General features: G+C 43.4%; 1 protein-coding gene across 2 annotated transcripts in view; it reads left to right on the top strand.

Moving 5' to 3' along the window:
- IL5RA (interleukin 5 receptor subunit alpha) overlaps positions 1 to 20,080 on the top strand; it is a 128,088-nt gene extending 108,008 nt beyond the window's left edge. Inside the window, exons 8-11 of one of the 2 annotated variants that reach the window (XM_086936858.1) lie at positions 3,478 to 3,571; positions 6,067 to 6,151; positions 17,211 to 17,240; positions 19,014 to 20,080. In XM_086936858.1, the coding sequence (XP_086792984.1) occupies positions 3,478 to 3,571; positions 6,067 to 6,151; positions 17,211 to 17,240; positions 19,014 to 19,127 (323 nt within the window). In that variant the 3' untranslated portion in view covers positions 19,128 to 20,080. The remainder of the gene's footprint in view (positions 1 to 3,477; positions 3,572 to 6,066; positions 6,152 to 17,210; positions 17,241 to 19,013) is intronic. The other variant, XM_086936859.1, reaches the window with a different exon arrangement.
- The last annotated feature ends 789 nt before the right edge of the window (positions 20,081 to 20,869 follow it).

Here is a 20,869-nt window from a genome sequence, read left to right as displayed (position 1 = left end):
CGAGTAGCACGCTACTCCGGGACCCTTAGAGGATTAGTGTTGAATCAGTATAGTGAAACATGCAAGTACATTTTAAGTGGTGGATATGTTAATCAGTTATTTTGATTCGGAAGGATAGCAGAGGAATAGAAGGGAAAGAAAGGTTTGCATTCATATAGCGCATGTTACCCCTGATGGGGTGTTGAAGCGCTTTTCTGGCGAGTAGCAGGCTACTCCGGAACCATTAAAGAATTAGTGTTGAAAATTAATACAGTGAAATATGAAAGTAATTTGAGTGGTGGATATTAGTCAGTTATTTGGAGTGAGAAGGATAGGGAGGGATAGAAGGGAAAAAAGGTTTGCATTTATATAGCGCTTGTAACCCTGATGAGGTGTTGAAAAAAACGCTTTGTTGACGAGTAGCACGCTACTCTTGAACCCATAAAGATTAGTGGTGAATTAGTATAGTGAAATGTGGAATTAGAGAAGTGAACACGCCAGTCTGTTATTTTGATTGAAAAGAATAGTGGAGGGATAGAAGAGTGAAGGATTTCCTTTTTTAGATCATAGCAGCAGGCGAAGGCTTTTGGATGAGTAAAAAGGGGTTTTGGAGGGGAAGAATCAGAGGGAAGAGTTTAGAAAGGTTTGTTTTGGGGGATCGGTATAGTAAAAGAGGTGTCAGATGATGCAAGGAGGGGTAGAGTAGGAGAGAGAGTCAAGAAAGGGTTATTTTGGGGAACATAGTAGTGGTATGGGGTTTGGGATAAATGAGAGAGTGGGTGTAGAGGATATAATGATAGATGTATAGGGTGAGAGATAGGGTAGTGAATTGTAAAGAGTAGTAGAAAGAAGTCTGAGATGAGTCAGAAAGTTGGGCTAGAAAGTATATTGAGAGAAGTATAGGCTGAGAAATAGGGTAGTGCACTAGAAATGCTAAAATAGAAGTAAGAGATAAATATATAGATCCATAAGTACATTGAAAGTGTATAGATGTATAAAGGAGGTAAGTATATGCAGATTAAAGATATTGATAGAGGTACAGGATGAGAAATAGGGTAGTACATTGGATATGCTTTTTCACGAGAAAAGTAACAGACACACAGATCCAAGTACATGGAGGTACATAGATGCACAATAGAAGCAAGTACATGTAGACCAAAGATGATTTTCTTTTCTTGTATTTTTGTTTTTATAACAACATAATTATTGTACATGTTTATACAAAGCAATACACAAAGATAGGCACATTTCTTCTGTGAAAATAAATGCTTATATACGGAGGGACAAATACATAGGGTGGGTATTAATGAATGGGAAAATGGGCAGCATTCCTGGCCCTGACCACTCTCGAACAGGCTCAAACAGGCACTCACCCTTGTCCTCTCCACCTTTAGACTCGACGCCCGGGCTGAGACACCCTAAGCCATGGCCGTTTATAGCCCCGGTAGTCAGGTGACCCCTTCAGCCAATGGGAACCCTATCCCTAACACTATCCAATTGCAGCACTAGCCCTAAAATCTAAAACCAATAGGAGACGAGGACCTTACAGCCAATCTTAGCCCTAGTCCAAGCACCCAATCAGTTTAAAAAACCTTGATCTATATGTCCAATAAAAGGAAATGAAATACCAGTATTTGTAAAGCGCACAGCTACCTCCGAAGTGGTGTCACGGCACTGGGGGCCCTCAGGAAGATTAAGCAAGCTATTGCCCAGAGTCACATGGTGCTGGGCTAACCTGCCGCCGGCACCGGGGATTGCACCGTGAACCCTGTAGTCTAGAGTCAGGCACCCTAGCCGCTGCGCCACACCTCTTCCCTAGCCTTAAGAGTAGTCTTAACCCTAGTCCAAGAAACCAATGGCACAGGAAGCCCTAGGCCCTACGTCCAATAGAAAGCCTAACCCTACTCTTGGTCCCACACCTAGTCCAGCAACCAATCACACCATAAGCCCTAATTGCTACTTCCAATTAAAGGCCTAACCCTAGCCCTAGTCCCACCCTAGTCCCAACAACCAATAACACACGAAGCCCTAGTCCCTGCTTCCAATAGAAATCATAACCCCAGCCCTAGTCCCAACCCTACAGTGATTGAATCACAGACCCAGAAACCAATCAGAACCCTTAAATACCAAACCAATGAGGACACCAACCCTAATCCAATAGAAACATCGGATACAACCACCAATCAGTATACACATGTACCAAACAATATCAGACTATATAAGGTCCCAGCTACTTCAAAGTTTGACAGGTTTTTACTCCAACATTTTGCCTAGTATTAAACTCTCTAAGAACAGACTGTCACTTACATCCCAGCTTCCGAGTTAAAGATTCAAGTGTATTCAGAGAACTGTGCAGTAGGGGTGCTTGCTTTTGATTGGAGATTCCACAATTGCAGAAGCCAGAACCTCAAAATGAAGGGGCCTGATTACAATGCAGTTAGGAGATCTTACCGACCGAACAGGTTTGGGAATAGTTTCCGACTGACTCGGATCGGGAGAGTCCGACTGACCAAGTACGATGCATCCGAATGCTTCCAGATACGATTCGGTCGGACTCCCATTGACTTCAAAGGGAGCCTATGTTCCAACCGAATGCATGGGCTCCCATTGAAGAAAGGGGTGTCTGGGGAAAATTGTGCAGCCTGTAGTGGGCACCCCCTAGTGCCTGCCACACTGTGCATGGCTTGTAAGGGGGGACCCATTGGTAACCCCTGGGTCCCAATTGGGAAGGCTCTGCATGCAGGGGGGCCTGCTACGGGCCCCCAAAGTCTGTTCCCGACTGCTGATTAGAGTCGGATGGCACGATTCGGAAAGGCTGTCCGAATCAATCCTCGTACTCGGTCGTTAGGAAACGCAGCCCATAGAGACGTATGATTCTGTTCTGTACGTCTCCGGCATTCTGAATGCCGTCGGGTTCGAAATGGGATAATCCTAACGCCTGACTTGCAACGTACTCGGTTGGTAGGAAACCTTTTCGAGTCGGTCAGGAAGACACGGTCCCGATCCGATTTGGATGCAGCAAATGCCGTTAGGAGGCCTTCCTAATCACATCATAATCGGGCCCTAAGCCTTTTCTAAAGCTAGTGTGAAATTATCAGCTCTTGTTCGAAAGCTACATTATAGTTTCCTTTATCAACTTGTTTTTTGTCCTCTCTCCTTAGGTCTGGCTGTAAAAATCTTTTTGCTGTATTTTACTGCTGGATTTGTTTGTTCAATGGTGTGATGAACTGTATTCAGGAAATGTATTGTTTTATAATTGTTTTTGGAAGCAGATTTGGTGCACTGGTGTTCTGAGTTCAACAAATAGCTAAAATAAACCACTTAAAAATCTTGACGTTCCTGCTTAGTGCAGTGAGCCAAATTCTCCACATTTTAAGCACAGTTTAGAATCACAAGTTTCTAATTTTTGAACCATTTATGACCTCCACATTGTATTAGCTTCCATAAATTAACTGATGAAATATACTGAAATTGTTTATTTGCATCTTACATTTCCAGGGAACCTGAAGGAGGATGGACTGTTTATTGTGGTAATTGCCTTCTCCCTGACAGTGATTGTTCTAGCTTTCATATCCGCCTTGGTATGCAAGAGGTAAGGAATTTAAGAGTCATAACACAGAGATATTGCCAAACATTCACAGGCATATGTTTATTGTTCTTTCAGTTTTATTAGCTTTTATTATTGAAGCCTGTTCATATAAAGGGCATGAGTTTGTTATTTCATGGTGAATAAATCCCGTATTGGGGCACTTGCCAATCATTATGCCATCACAAAATAATACCAACATGGAACCTATCATTAAGGGACAATTCCTTAATGTTCCTCTATAGGCTAACTCTTGCGGTCATGTTTTGCGTGCTCGGCATGAGTTTAGCTAGCATAAAACAAATGTCAACAGAGAGACAACACCAACACATAATGTTACCATCCAAGTACACATAGGAGCTTGTAATGGAAGGATGGATCCAACAAGAAGTAAAGAGCTGAGTCCTTGGTATGGTGAATTTCCTAGACTTAGGAAGTAGACATTTCACTATCCGTCGATTGGACTTCGCTGGCCGTAATACGATTGCTTAATCTTATGCCCAGTCTTAGATGGGTGTTTTGAGTTACCCAAGAGGGGATTCAAACCACATTGTCAGAGTAGATTTTGGGAGTTGGTTATGGAGACATGCTTCTTTGGTATCCATGGAGAGGCACCTTCATAGATGCCATGAAGAAGAGGCTGCTAGCTGCGGCTTCTAGTGTGATGCGCAGCGATGATGTTCAGGCATGGACCGTACCAGAAGTGATCTATATTCCATGCCTTCAATATTCACTTGAGTTAATGGGATTCACTTGTAGTCGAAACGCTAATTGTGCACGCTAACACAGCTCCAATCTTATGTAGATAGCACATTTATTTATTCTCATTCATACTTCAATTTATATACCTACAATTAGGTCAATTCATCCAGTTTGGTACTGCTGTAGAGTGATCAGTCTTCACTGCGTTTTTAGCAGTTCCCCTTAATACACTTGTGTTAGAACTGGCTATTTTTGGTAGGCTAAGGCTGACGCCAAAGCCAGGCAGAAACCACCATTCTAGTCAGGGCAAGGAAGTCACACGCCAAGATAACCCCTGCTCACCCCCTTGGTAGCTTGGCACAAGCAGTAAGGCTAAACTCGGAGGCAATGTGTAAAGCATTTGCGCCAGTGCACAACAGCAACAACATACTAGGCACACCACAAAAGAGACTCCACACAAGGTTATTATAAAAATAACTTTTTGTATTGTAAAAACACATCAGATAAAATCACACATATACATTGTGCCAACTGGCACGGGTAATATTCACATGGGATTATTTACAAGACAGGGCCACATGGGCCACTGTCAGATCAGATATAGTACTTCTAGAATAAGAAATAATAAACATAAAATGGTAATCACAAAGATCACAACCAGTATCCACTGGTAACAGGAACCAGGACCTTACTAGGACCACCTGTACTAAAAAGGACAACCACCCAAGAATAAACACATTTAGGGGTATAAACCAGAACACCTTACCCATGATGCATAAAACACATTCAGAGGAGTAATAAAGAGAAACACATGATGCCATAACATACATTCAGAGGTGTTAAGAATAAAGCACATGATGCAATGAAATACATTCAGGGGTGCAGCGCAAGAAGACACACGATGACTAAACATTCAGAGGTGCAGCGCATGGAAAGAAAGACACATGATGCCTAAAAACATTCAGAGGTGCCAGAACAACACAATAGCGCAAAAACGCACAGTAGGCAATCACTATTAAAAACATAGGAATCACATTGTGCATAACTTACATAAGCCACCACCTGTGGCAGTCCCTAGGCCAACTGGCCTTGTTGGGGATCAGATGCCCTGTGTTCAATGTCAGGACGCGCTGCCAAGCAGCGCCAGTCACAAAGTACAAAAGACTAAACGTGGCAGCTGCCCACAAAGTGCTGGGCAGCTGGGGACATCACAGAAAGTCCTAAATGGGGCAGCTGCCCACTAATTGCTGGGCAGCTGGAAAATAAAAACTGCGGCAGGACTCTCACTGGCCCTAGCAGTACATTGCGCCAAACTGAGCCACACAGGCTCGAAAACAAACGCTCTCTCTGGACTACATGGCTAAGAACTGCTCAGGGGCAGGTGTTAGCTTTTGGAGATATTCGCGCTTAGCGCGAATATCTCCAAAAGTTGGTAATAGGAGATAGCGATGCTAGCGACTGTTTTCAGTCGCTAACATCTTGGCACGCCCACTTTGCATGTCATTAGTGATAAATATCACTGACATGCCAAGTGGGGCCCAAGTTGGTCGCTATCTCCTACTAGCTGTCGCTAACTGGTGTTAGTGACAGCTAGGTTATAGGGAGATAATTTTATCTCCGCTTTCTTGGCTTTTAAAGCCAAAAAGCGGAGATAAACCCCCTTGATAATATGCCCCAAAGAGTCCTCTACGACCTGAAACAATCATTTGGGAATCAGTGCTTCATAAGTGCAGTGAAAAAATATAAAGCACGTTCACGGTTTTAAGATCTAATCTAAAGTTTCTATGTTTTCTTTCTAGATTTCAAGTCTTCACACAGCTTTTTCCTCCAGTCCCATCACCAGAAGTTCCCCTGAAGGACGTGTTTTTATTTCCTGAAATTGGGGTAAGGTGGACAATCGTCCTCTATACCTTCTGTGCTGGGGAAGTACAAGCAAAAAAAAAAAAAAAAAGCAACACGCATGGGGATGGGATGGTGATGCATCACCCTGGAGGGGTGCAAAGGATTCCATGGAAGAGACCTGTGTCACTCAAGTTGAAAGCAATCAATGCATGATCTGAGTATCAATCACAACTGAACAGCAATACGTTTTGCTGAGTTACTGCAAGACGTTTTAATGGAAGGCACTACAGATGTGACTCGGAACCAGTGGACATGAGTGTGTTGGCATATGTCCAGTGGATGCACACCCTGGTTTTTATGTAGGTGACACATAGAAGTGCACATAGTGAGAAAGAGCAATATGTTATCAATTGCTATCAAATGTTAGGTGATGTAGGAGTTATCTCACATCAGCTGAGATGCAGTCAATGGACAGGGCTCACATGGTTGGACAGATGTCAGACACCTTTTACCAAGAGCAATAGTAGCTGCTTCTCATGTCATAGCATTCCTTCTTAAATGTTATTGAGCAGCCATCGTGAAATGAAACAATTTCTTATCGATGCAATGTGTGCTTCCTTGAAAGCCAATTATATCATGGTTTGTGTAACTGTCATAAACAGATTTTTATATACACAAAGAATTGCTTAATTTCTGCAAATAGCTACAAATAAATTTCTTCATAATTATTTAAAGTTTCGGAGCGCAGTGACTGCTATGCTTACATATGAAACACAAATTTCTATTTTTAGATTATGTTTTTTCTTATATGTGTTTGTTAGGATGAGCAAAATGAAATGAACTTCTCTGTTCCTCTTCATCAAACATGGTGTAGCTTTTAAAAAAGATTTTATACTAACACAGAACTTTCGTAGCAGTTCTTTTTTGCTGAGAACAATTGCCCAATCAGTGATTTTGATTCTTGATTTTGTTAGTTAGATAACCTTGTCATTGGCGCATTACCAAATAAAAGGAATATGTTGTCTAACAATGGCTCTCTACTCCTTTAAGTGATGCCCAAGTTAAGCATCACTCTGTAAAATCTGGATACAAAGGGGCCCATTATGATGTCGGGCGGATTGCCCCCGCCAGGCTGGCCTGGCGGGGGCAATCCGCCCGACATCCTCTCCAGAATTCCCCCCACCATATTAGAATGGCGGGGGGAACGCGGCGGACGGACATGCCTTTCCGCCACGGAAAGGCATGCGGTCTAAACTCTGGGGGACCTCTGCGGGTCCCCAGAGTGAAGGAGGGGTGGGAGTTGCACACGGGGGGGTACCTGTGGTACCCCACTTCATTTGCATAAACAAAGCGGCAGGCACCGCGCGTTGCCTGCCGCTTTCTTTATGCAAATGCTGAAATACATTTTTAGCATTGTGGCGGGCGGTGCTGAGAGCATCGCCCGCCACAATGCTAAAAATGCAGGATGTGCCCGCCACTGTGGCGGACACATCCTAATACCCCCCCACGGGACCCCCCCTGGGCGGTCCCAATCCCCGCTATGACGGCGGACAAAGTCCGCCCGTCATCCTAATAGGCCCCAAAGACCCTATAAACAGCCATGAAAAGTGAGTAAATAAAACCATGATGACACATTTTTGAGGTTACCTGGATGAAAAATGACTTGGGTTTAGCATTGGTCATCATCTCTAAGGGTGACTGACTGGCACAGTCATAGAAAGTTTAGAAGTGGTTTGAAAAGATCTGATCAAGTGTTTCTATGGAAGGTGTAAAGGGGTTCCTAAACTAATGCGTGAATTCATTTAAGGAGTTGTTCCTTGTTTGGATGGTTTCAGAGGGTCAGGAGTGAGCAAGTAATAGAGCTGGACTTCACATAAGCAGAAGAGAACAAATAGAAGTGGGGTATGGCACAATGTCTACTACATAAACTGTACTCAGTGACACCAGCCAATTCAGCATAAGGACCCCCATTTAGACCCTCCTCCCACCCACCAGATGGTGCACATGCAGCAGACGGTTAGAACATCTTAGTGATTTCTTGAGCCCTGGGGATTGAGAACAGCGTTTGTCATCCACACGCACTAATACACCATGATACGTTTTAGGATTGCATTTCTAGGGGTTCCATAACCATCAAGAAGAGGATAATCACAGAGATTATTTTGCCAATATTATGCATTAAGTAGTCCTCTTCTGCCCGCAGGGAGGAACCTGTTTGCATTACTAGGCTGCCATGGCACCTCTGTGCCCTCAGTTGTCCTTTATGCTGATCTGCTATTCCTCATCCATGGTCCAGCTGCCCCTATAATCAGCAGAGGTTGCACCACATATCTGAAGGAACTCATGGGGGCCTCAAGGTCTGATTTAGAGTTGTGTGGACTTTTCCCCATTTCAGACAGAGCAAGTCTTCCATCCACCTTAGACTTTGTATGATGGGGGAAAAACCCCTGTACTCGTCTCTGTATTTAACATCTGCTGCAGAAATTGGAAGATTGTCCATTGCCACCCCCCTCTCAGTAAGGCCAAGCATCTGTGGGGTTTCCCTACCCCTAGAAGAAGGAGGTTAGAGAAAAATTATATGCCACACATTATTGAGCTGCAAATTCAAAGACAGTTGCTTCTTTGTTTCTAACCGATAGTGCCCATATACCATCAAAAATAGGCCTGTTGGAGTGCACAGGTAACTCACATAGGCTGTGTGGGTACAGACAACTGATGATGGGAGAAGTCAGGTCTGTGGGGCTCAGGCCCATGAGAGGAACAGAAAGAAGGAGAGCTAGTCGGGCTACAGTGCTCACTTTGGGATGGATGGACACATGCACACAGTGTGCCCAACTATACTGGTCTCAGAGGAGATTGGGGCTAGGGAGAGAATCTTAGGCAGGCTGGCAACTCCCTGTCTTTGCTGTGAGACCAGGGACATATACAAATTTTCTTAATTTCATAGAGATGAAGTGAAATGGAAGAGTTGCATGGTTATTGTGATGTTTAGGTCCCATTGACAAGAATGGACGCCTTACTAAACTCATCTAAAATCTTAAAAAGCTCTAGGATACTCAGGTGGTGCCATGTCAGGAGAAGGGTATAACTAAGCCTCTTACTTTGGCCTGTCAGTTAATTGGAGATGCTGAAATGGATGCTTCTCATCTCTATTGGCGGCTTTAAGACTCACCCTTTGCAACAAATATGTGCTTCCTGTTGCCTTTGCATTGGGCTACTTTCGAACTGGATGCTACACTGAAGCAATAACAGGAGGTGCATCGGGTGCAGGAACAGATGGAACTAGCAAGGCATGTGAAGTCTGGGACTGCTTCAGTGAAGATCTAAAGAACTTTCCATTAATAGGGCACATCATGCGCCATACAATCTAATGCTCAATGTACCTCAAAGGGATGATATCCTTTAATAGTCACCTTCTGAGCTATTATAACATTCTAAGAACCATCAGCTTAGAGTGTGTCATAAGGAAGATCTGCAAAGAGGGTCAATTGCCCTCCTTCTAGAACCTGAGGGGCAGATTTACAAGAAACGGACACATTTGGACAGATATGTCACTTTCTCTGTGCCTCTATACGAAACCCTTGCGCCATCATAGATGCACTATATTTACAATAAGGTGCACCATGGCGCAAAATTAACAGATGCAACAGAAATTCTGACGGATCGGTTGGCCCAAAAGTGACTCATTGCTGGAGTTGCTCATGAAAGTGACGAAACTCGAGCAATGCCCACAACAGATATGTGAGTCCCATTTAAAAAGTCTTGCATAACGCAGTGAAGGTGTAGAGTGACGGCATGACATGTTATAAATTTCACTAGGTCAGGTCTACATGGCTTTCTGCTTGTGAACATCCACCCTGCATACATTATACCTGACGCAGGTATAATGTGACGCAGGGCTTTACAAGGTGACACATCTGCCTAGATGAATCATGTTGTAAATGGGCCATAATGTGGTGCATAGTTTATGCCGCCGCTGCATCACAGAGAGTGATTCAACAGCATTGCAAAAGTGTTGCAAGGGGCTTGTAAATCTACCCCTGAGTTTCTAAATGTAGAGTGAACATTCCCCCTTATCAGAAATTAGTGTTTTTATTTATTTAAAACACTGCACATCTCCTTTCAGTGACTTCAGGTACTGGTGTGAGCTTGAAGAAGGTTCACAGACAAGCGGGATGATTGATTGTGCCTGAGATTCTCCACTCTCAACACGTTATGTGCTTTGTTCTGTTAACGGCAAGTCTGATAGCTTGATTCCCAAATTTCTCCTAAGTCATTTGCAGATGGTTCGGGTCTCAGATTGAGGCTGAAGGCACACCAGAGTCCATGTTGTATCGTCTGCAGCACCTCCTTCCAGTTCTCTGCAGCACATCTCTTTCCAGAATAAAAAAAAGCCATTTGCCCATCCATCCAGACCCTCCTCCAACTCCTCCATCCAGGTTGCTGCAGCACTTGGTCTCTCAAGACGTCTCGTAATTGCATTAGTTTAACAAGCGATGACTGACACTTGGTGGGCTCAACCACCATTCCATGGGTTCATATACCTATGGAAAGAGCTAGTGGGAATGTGGCTCCTTCTGCAGCAGGTAGGTCACCCTCAAGTCCAGGGGTGGTGTCAGGGTATTACATCCATGTCATGTGAAATGCGCCATGGCCTCTTGGGAGCCGACACTCGGTGATGTGTTCACTCTATCTTTGGGGTACAGTAGGTGGTATTATTGGAGGGTGAGAGCAGGAAAACTTCAGCTATGGAGATAGTGGCATCATTCAGAGTATTCCTCCTACACCACCTCAAACCCTTGCACAGTGCTTTAAATTAGGGTTTTCTTTACATAGTTGTTTGCTGTTTTTAGCTGAGTTGTTAGACTGCTGCCTTGAGTTGTGAGTAAGCAAAAGACACACAAATGATGAAAGGATTGCAGAACAAATCAAAAATTCACCCCCAATCAAGAGATCTAGGTTAAATCCATCATTATTTTGCTCACCATGCCACCCCAGTTTAGACTAAGCCATATGCAAATCAGTCTTGACCCTGTCCCTCATGGGAAAAGCCCAGCCCGATCAGCCAAGCAAGGTCCTCCCTGGACCGGAAACAAGCATCCTAGGATTGGTTTCAGGGTTTCACCCCTAATCAGCCAGACTATCTTGAATCCAGTGGCACAGGTGAGCCTGGGACCCCCATATGGGCATACCCAGCGAACTTAGGGTGATAAAGCAAAAGACACACAAATGGTGGACGGAATTCAAAACAAATCTAAACATTCACCCCAGTCAAGAGACCTGGCTAAAAACCATCATTATTTTGCTCACCAAGAGACTCCAGTGTAGACCCAGCCAAATGCGAATCAGTTTTGGCCCCTTTCCCTCATAGGAACAGTCCAGTCTGAACTGCCAAGCCCGCAACAACAACTGCAACTGAAATTGGGAGGAAAATGAGGCAGCCATTAAGACATAGCATTGTAAAGCTCAGTTTGGAAGGGATGCTTTAAACACTCTCCTTCCCAAAATGTGATTCATTATGAATTTCTAAGCCCAATTGGATGCCATCACAAAGATGGTGGCTTGGTACGGTCAGCAGACCCCCATTTCTGTGATTAAAGTACCAAACATTTTTTAAAGTTTGTTTAAGAGTTGTCAGTCATCCCTAGACCACTGCACACTCCCAAACTTTTATTCCATTCACAAATTGGAAGAGTTCCCACCAGGACTCCATCTTCTTTGTGAAGGGGTTACCACCTAATTTGAGGAGTTGGTCATCTGTCAATGGTTTGCAACAGAAATTGGGGGAAAAATGGGTCAGCCATTGATACACAGCATTGCAAAGCTCAATTTGGAAGGGACGCTCTAACCATGCCCTTTCAAATTGTGATTTATTATGATTTCCTAAGCCCATTTTGCAATTATGTAACTCCTTTTCGTAAAACAGGTTTAGTACATTTAAAAAGGCCATGTATTTATTGTATTTATATAGCACTTACGACCCCTGGCGTGGCATTGAAGGTTTCAAACTCGGTGACTTAGAGCCTGATATAGAGTTTGGCGGACCGGGTTACCTTGTCACAAACATGACAGATATCCTGTCTGCTGTATTACGAGTCTATTATATCCTATGGCACTTGCAATGCGACGGACGGAATATCTGTCATATTTGCGCCGGAGTAACCCACCCGTCAAACTCTAAATCAGGACCCTAGTGATTCCCAGGGTTTCCGCCCTCTAATTGGCTTCCAACATATGGTTTCTGGCACTAAGGAATCTAAATACTCACGCAAAGCAGGGCACTTGTCAAAAATGGATGGCTGCATTTTGTGAGTAAGGGCCATATGTATCAACAAACCCTTTTGCGATTCCTTAATAGCGATTTTTAAGGAATCGCAATTTAGGAATCGCAAAATGGTATGTATGAAGAAATTCGCTTATTATTAGCGATTCCTTAATCTTCCTTATTTGCGAATTCGCATTTTGCGAATTCTTAATTAAGGAATAATTTCCAATGCATTCCTATGGGCCAGGAGGCCCATAGGAATGATTGCGAAATAATTCTCAAATTGCAAATTCGCAATTTGCTAATCGCAATTTGAGAATTATTTCAAGGGGGCAGGGGTGTCTCAAGGACACCCTGCTGCACCCCTGTAAATTACATGTGTGTGCATATGGCGCACATACATGCCCAATGGGCATGTATGTGCTTCATATGCCACCCTCACAAATGCACAATTGTTCATATTTACAAGAAATCGCAAATTACCACCAACTACAAGTTGGTGGTAATTTGCAATTTCTAAACCTGAAATCGCAATTTTGTAAAGCTTCATACATAGCATTTAAGGAATCGCAAAATTGCGATTCCTTAAATGCTTAAGCAAAATAAGGAATCGCAATTTTTTGCGATTCCTTATTTTGCTAATTTTTAATACATTCCAAAATCGGTAAAAAGGCCGTTTGCGATTCGCTAAGGCCGAAATTCTGCTAATTTCGGCCTTAACGAATTGCAAAAGGCTTGATACATATGGCCCTAGGAGAGAGCAGGGCAGTGCTAAATCTATTGAGATACAGAGATATGGCACTCTCCACCTCTCTCTCTAGTACTGGTGCACAATCTACATTATGCAAATGTGTCTGCGTGAGTCTAGTATATACATTGTCCGGGAAGGGTACCCTTCCAGTACAAAATACTATGCTTAGATGAACTTCACCTACTTTCCTACTTTATATGTGTTCAGCACACATACAAAGTCAGATAAATAAGGAGAAATAAAAGCATTTTTCCTTTATAACGCCTATTTCAAAAGGGCATTATTTTGTATGTAAAACCCAGTCTACTTTTTTCAGAAGATAAAGTTTTGTGTCAAAAACCATTGGTAGTTACATGGGAACGCCCATGCACCACCCATGGAAAGCCCCCTTGGGGCTAAGTAATGCAAAACAGCTCTAGGCATTTCTTTATGCTACTTTCAAGCGAATTCCCAGTGTAAAACAAGTTTTACTTTGGAAGGTAAGTTGAAAAAAAGATTTCGCGTCAGTTTTTGTTACTTTTGTGACGCAAACAAAACGTACAATCTTAGTAAATATACTCCGTCAGTTTCTTATATAACTAAACACCCATTTGTAACAAATGAAACAGGTTTAGTTTTTGGTGAACCTATTTGAATAAGACAAAAACATTGTATGACCCTTTTCTATTTCAGGAACCGGTATAATATTGAATTGAATAGTGAATTCACGACCTAGGGCGCCATCTAGTGGACTGATTAAATATAGCGCATTTCTTGCTATCTTAAATGTTTAGAATCAGCAATGGATATTTCAAGAAACAAATCTTTATTTTGAAATTATTTTAAAAAAAACTATTAATACAGTGAAGAAAGAAAACAAATACAGATTATCTAATGACAATGTATGAAATTATCACTGGAAGCTGGTATATGAGAGAATACAAATTTATTGTCTAACTAGCACGGCACAAGTTTGCAGAGTGCGCGTGGCTCCTACCCATCTTTTCACCTCATGCCATTTCAAAAATTCCAAACCATGGTGTTCGAAAGTGCAAGGCATGGAAGCCAAGGTAAGGGGGATCAATAAACAATTGTACGTAACAACATCACCCTCTTTTCGGTCAAAACTCTGGGGCATATTTATAAGCAACACAAGGAGAGTACAAAGTTCCCCAGTAGGAATAATAGGACAGAGTGAATGTGCAGCGTAGAATAAAGGAAAAAAGGGGGGGGGGGAATTCCCTTTTTGGAACTAAAACCCTCACACACCCAGCAAGCTAGGTGTCATGCTTCATCATATGGGTCCTGCTCCTCGTCAGACTGGCGCTGCAATGTCTGACAGGCACCCGTAAAGGGGCTCTTTATTGGAGATCTTTTGTTCCAGCCATATGGTGCATGCGTGTGAGAGGGCAAGAGAAGTGTAGTCGTGAGGTGAAGGTGAGTTTAAAATAAAAAAAAGGTGAGTCAATCCACAATATGCTTTATTAAGGTGGTAGACTCCCTTGGTTAAAAGGGTGGGAGGGGAGATATAAACTGGGAAAAGCTCACAGTAAATTATCTACAACCCTCTGGTCAGGTCAACATGTTTCTTGCCATCATGGCAATTCTTCAGGACCTAAGTGTTACGTACTACACAGTGTGAAAAAAAGGAGAAATTACAACCTCATCCAGTGGGTCAGTAAAGGCAGGCCAATTGGTCCTACTATGATCAAGCGACCCTAAGGGGTGTCCTAGGGTGCCTCGCAGTCTGCTCCCGTGGGAACTGCACAGAGATTGGTAAGGTACCTTAATGGCGTGCGGTCATTACCGTCTACACCTACCCCCATGAACAGCGCCGGGTCGAAGCATAGAGCAGATTCACCTTGCGAAATAGCTGCAGGGTGCCTGCACTGGCGCTAGACAGCTTATTTTGCGCCAGCGCTAGGTGAAACAGGAGTGCGCTCTATTTTTGTGAATACGTAAAATCCCTGTATTTTAAAAATGTCGGAGTGCGGTACTGCCAAATGTGGCGTAACACCATGCTTCAACATTTTTTTGTAAGTTTACCTCTCAATTTAAGAACCTGTTTGGTGAACTACTTGAAATGCCATGGTGAAAAGGACGTGGCTGGCTTGCCCCCTACCCCTGGGCTGCTTTGGTGTTGCGGACATCCCAATGGGCGGAAGAGGGAGAAGGCACGGACAACGGGAGGGGGCGGAAACAAAAGGATCGGGGAAAACAGGAAACTAAAACCAGAGCAGCGCCTGCACGCTGGCTCAACCCAAAAATAGTACACTATGTAACAGCAAAGTAAAGGAGCCTGTAGCCATGGGAGGTTACCAATGACGTCATGACCCTACTAAGGCAGGACTAACAAGCCTATTATGTAATCACACAACAGCATTTAGGAAGGACAAAGCCCAAAGCCAATGAAAAATATGGGCGGAGAGTGAGGGCAGCTGGTCTCCCAATACTGGACTACTGCATGCCTCACAAAGCGGTCAGCGCATGCACGCTGCCGTTAAAGCTCGAACTAAAAAGGGGTTGGTGGTCAAGGTGGAGTTTTTGCATTGCACTGCGAATAGCCTCTCTTTCAGTGGTGGGGTGCTCAAAGGCCTTGAACCATAAAGAGAATTTTCATTAAGAGTTGTAAACCTCATGCCCCCTGAATGTTGATTAAACAGGTATTTGCTGTCAATTACTAGTAAAAATGAGGCAAATACCTGTGTGGAACTTTGGGCCTCTATCGCAGCATTCAGAACGACAATGTGCAGGCATTGTCACCCATTTCTCTTTAAGGTACATTTTAGTTTACAACTTTCCTGCTGTAATAGATCAACACTGAGGTTCCGGTTCTCCTCAAAATAAAAATTTCTGATCAAAAGATTGAAAGTAGTTTACACACTGGAAGATATTTGGCTTCATTCTGAAATCCTTGGTAGCTGCAATCAGTGTTTGCCCCAGTTTTACAAAAACAGATTGTACCCAATTTGAGTCCAGTCCAGCTTCAACTGTAATTTGCACCAGGTCCAATCTGGGGGAATACACTGTGTTAGAATCAATTTCAAACAACATTTCTGCATATTATTTGCAAAGATGCATGGCTGGTAAATCTGCCACAAGAGCAGCCGTCTGAAGCTGAACTCGGACAAGATGGAGATCCTCATCCTCAGACCCACCCCCTCAGCCTGGGACGACTTCTGGTGGCCGACCACATTGGGAACAGCACCAACACCCACTGACCATGCACGCAACCTAGGATTCATCCTCGACTCCTCCCTCTCCATGTCTAAACAGGTCAACGCCGTCTCCTCCTCCTGCTACAACACCCTCCGCATGCTCCGCAGGATCTACAAGTGGATCCCGACCAAAACAAGAAGAATGGTGACACTGGCCCTCGCCAGCAGCAGACTGGACTACGGCAACGCACTCTACGCAGGAATTCCAGCCAAACACCTACGACTACAACGCATCCACAACGCCTCCGCCCGACTGATCGTCAACGTCCCCCGCCGCAGCCACATCACCACCACCTTAGAAACTTACACTGGCTCCCCGTCGACAAGAGGATCACCTTCAAGCTCCTCACCCACGCACACAAAGCACTCCACAACGCCGGACCAGCCCATCTGAACTGCAGACTCAGCTTCCACAAGCCCACCCGCCAGCTCCGCTCCGCCAGCCTCGCCCTCGCAACTGTCCCCCTCATCCAACGAACGACCTCCGGTGGCAGATCCTTCTCCTAACTCGCCACCAAGACCTGGAACACCCTCCCTACCCACATACGGCAGACCCAAGACCTACTCGCCTTCAGAAGACTCCTCAAGACCTGCCTCTTTGAACAATAGCACCCCCCCCCCTCCCCTCCGCGCCTTGAGACCCTCGCGGGTATGTAGCGCGCTTTACAAGTTTTAGGATTGATTGATTGATTAATAGTAATGCACACCATATGTTAGTTTTGAAAAAATACAGTATCACCTCTATACCTTATGCTCTTCAATCAGGTTGTTTTCTATGGGTCAGACACACAACTTATTTTTGCAAAACATATTGTCCTGATCCCTGTCACTTCCGCCATCTTTTTTTTAAACCTTCATGGGAAAACCTGTTTTCTTATTTTTTTGTAGGTGTTTCCAGCATCTACTGAAATCAGTAAGGTAAGGCCGGAGTGAAGATTTATGTATCTCAATCATTGAGTTTAATCATTAAATAACCCCCACCATTGGTCATTTACATCAAACAACATAAACAGTGAAGTCCAAATGGGGCTTCACAAGAATCGATAAAGAGATTTGGTGTGAGGTTAAAGTGTGTTCCATAAAGGAAAAACCCTAATCTAAATTAATGAAGTTTTAGGCATAAAGGGTAATTTTCTTCAAAAGGTAAGGTAAGGTGCCAGTTTCGAAACCCTAATGGAGGCCTCTAATGAGAGAATAAAAATGCATAGGCATGAACCCTTAGCACTCAAGCAATTACATTTTGCAAAACCTGGATTGTATTGTCAGTTTAAATTCAACAGGGATCCATAAGATCTGATTTCTGAGTTCTGCAGCAAGGTCTCCATACCCAGTCTCTGGATGGGAAAGGGAAGCTCTCTGAATGAAGGAGGCCTCTCTGGGAAGGGCTCTGAAGGGGGCTCTTTCCTGACTAATCAATGGAATACAAACGAATACAATTCCACCAAATCATAAATTCCCCGTTCCCACCAACCAAACAGTTCCAAGCGAACTCTGGGGGCAGGTAAACTCCCTAGTTTTACATGTGTTCTTGGTTCATTACATTTGATCAAATCATGTGGTTCAGACAGCTCTTCTAATGAGTCAAGATCTTGCCATCTCCTCTCCTCCTGGTGAGAACCTCACTATCAGTTGTCTAATACATTAAAAAAATGCCTATTCACTGGCTAACACAAGTCTTATGGAGAGTTTTTAACATCTGCAGTAGAAAGAGAAAAACATCTTGTGAAAAACAACAGCTTAATGCGAAAATAGGCCCCTTAACCCATTTAATGCGGCGAAAATTTTGCCGCAGTGCGGGCGTTCAACGGAATGGGCGGGGCTGCTTCGGCCATTGGTCGTGCGCAGCACCAGGGAGGTAGTGCTTGCGTCGGCCAACAGCTGACGACAGCATGGAAGGGGTTAACCCTAACCTGTAAAGTCAACATTTAACATGGCATCAGCAGTCAGGCTAACTTAAATCAATACATTATGGGCCCGATTCACAGAACTAACTTAAGACAAAATCCTAAACTTACTACTTTTGGTATTCATAGAAGGCATTTAGTAGTAGTAAAGTTAGGATTTTGTCTTAAGTTTGTCTTAAGTTTGTCTTAAGACTGTCTTACGTCTGTCTTAAGTTTGTCTTAAGTCAAACTTAAGAAAAAATCCTAACTTTACTACTACTAAATGCCTTCTGTGAATATCAAAAGTAGTAAATTTAGGATTTTGTCTTAAGTTAGTTCTGTGAATCGGCCCCAATGTAAATTAATTTGTGTTTTCTTATGATGCCTAAGTATAATTACCGACTGCAAATGTTTAGCATTATTACTCGTGTGTTATTCAGCTTTGACATTAACACTTTTTAGTTAAATATGTTTAGTTTGTAAAATAAGGCCATTAGCTCAATGAGTAGTGGAAAGATCTATTGTGATTGTGCACCTGCAATTGTTTGTTAAAGCTCCAGCAACACATTGTGCCTGTCTTTTGAGCACTGCCAAAAAGTTAAACAATGCCAGTTATTTCATTCATTTTATGTTGTAATTGTAATGATGAGTAAACTTTGTACGTGTAGCACTTTGTATGAAACCGCAATAAGCTTGATTCTAACACTGCTGCCTTCACTGCTTAGGCGGGCTCTCTAATTTGTGTAATATGATATTGTGGCTTGGTTAACTTCACTAACAACCACACATCTATTTCTTTCTTTTGTAGAAGCTAAGGTGTTCTAGCCTGGAGTCTGAAGTCATAAGTTACGTTGAAGAACTGTACTCTGATAATTTGGAAGATATTGAAGACCACAAAGTAGCTCTGATGCTGAAGAAGTGACTTCTTGGATTCGTGGAGGCCTGAGGCTTCTGCCGTCGGGCGTCAGGCATGCCTGATGTCCCCATAAAATTTGCGGGCTCTAGCTTGGACTATTAAATCTTGTTTTCATCACAGTGTGCTATATAGCGCTTGGTGCCATTTTCCTATAACTTTTGTAGAGAAGTAAATTGATGATTTTGTTATTATCACCTCAATGGTACCAATGAAATGGACCTCATGGCGATGAAAAGCTGAGTTGGGTACACCACACACCAGAATCCTAAGGGGACGAGAGGGTACATACAGATTTCTGCAGCAGATGCACCTTTTCATATGGCCTGTCTATACTCTGCATTGATGCTTCAGTGACATTTTTTATGATTGTCAATGTTGTTGCAGGTCTTCTTTTGATTCTTCCCCTTGTGACGCCTCTGGAAGAGGAAGCAACACTTGTCTGCTTGTTTCTGTAGTTCTAGACTTATGATGAACACAGACCCTGCGCCTTTACCAATGCCCTGTTCTGCCTCAGAGTGGGTAGTCTTACCCCCCGGCACTTCTGACGGCTAACAAAGGAGCATTGTCCATGGTGTTGAACTAAGGGGAGGCATTAACACTCATTGCAATCAAGTAAAACTGGGTGAGACATGTGGGCAAGTGAGGAATAAGGTGTTTAGGAATGGGGAATGAACCAGTCAGGCCAAAGCTAACAGGAGGAGATGCAAGAAAGAATCAGAGAGGTGAGAGAATAAATCCAAAAGATAAAATTCCATAAATCTACGATTTGTAAATTCTGAAGAAATAGAATTGATCAGAAGCTATATAACATGGCTTGAAAAAAACCATCTGTAAAGAAAGAGGAATGACAACCACAAATGTTAATATTGCTGACTCTGCTTCGACTGTTTTTATTTCTATCAAAAACACCTATGTGGGGCTAGAAATCCAATGTGAGTAATTAAAACTACACAACCATCTAGAATATGTAAATGTCTTTACAGGTTAAGTACTAAGTGGCTTATTTACTACCTCCTTGCGCCGCTGATGCTTCCCGTTGTGCAGCGGCACAACCTGCTGTGTAATATTTACAAGTACATGTAAAGTCACCCTGCATGGCATTACATGTGCTTGTAAATATCACCCCTTATCACCCAACACTTTGGGGCAGATTTACTTTGGCGGCACTTTTAACATGGGAAAAGTGACGCAAAAGTGGCACAAGGGGCTTGTAAATCTGCCCCTTTGTGCGTTAAGGGAGTAACATGGGTGTTGCTGTGGGTGTTCCCACGCAACACCCATGTCCACTGATGCATTTCCAGACTTATGAGCAATCGAAAACCTGGAAATGCGTCAGAATGCTATGCCAACCCAGGGGTGGCGTAGCAAGGCGCAACGAGCAGAAATGTTTTCATTTTTTCTCTTTCAATGCGTGCTGCATTCTACAGCACAAATTGGAAGAGGAAATCATCTTAATTGATTATTTTTGTGCGGGAAGGTGCCCCTGCCTGCACAAAAACAATCTCCCCACGCCGCAGGCATTCTTGCACCATGGTGCAAGGGTACCTGCACTGACACATGGTAGCAGTTATGCACCAGTACAGGGAAACGCACAGAGATGTGACATATTGTTGTAAATATGCTTTGAACATAACACAGCTCAGCGGAGCAAAATGACTTGCAGCACCGCGCTGCGTTAGCTTCTTGTAAATAGTGCCCTAAATGCTTCGTATTTCCTAGTTATGTGTAAAGCTACAATCTTATGCCAG

Source organism: Lissotriton vulgaris, chromosome 9 (genome assembly GCF_964263255.1).
Source record: "Lissotriton vulgaris chromosome 9, aLisVul1.2, whole genome shotgun sequence".
In the NCBI taxonomy this organism is placed as follows: Eukaryota; Metazoa; Chordata; class Amphibia; order Caudata; family Salamandridae; genus Lissotriton; species Lissotriton vulgaris.
This window is presented reverse-complemented; position numbering and strand designations above follow the sequence as displayed.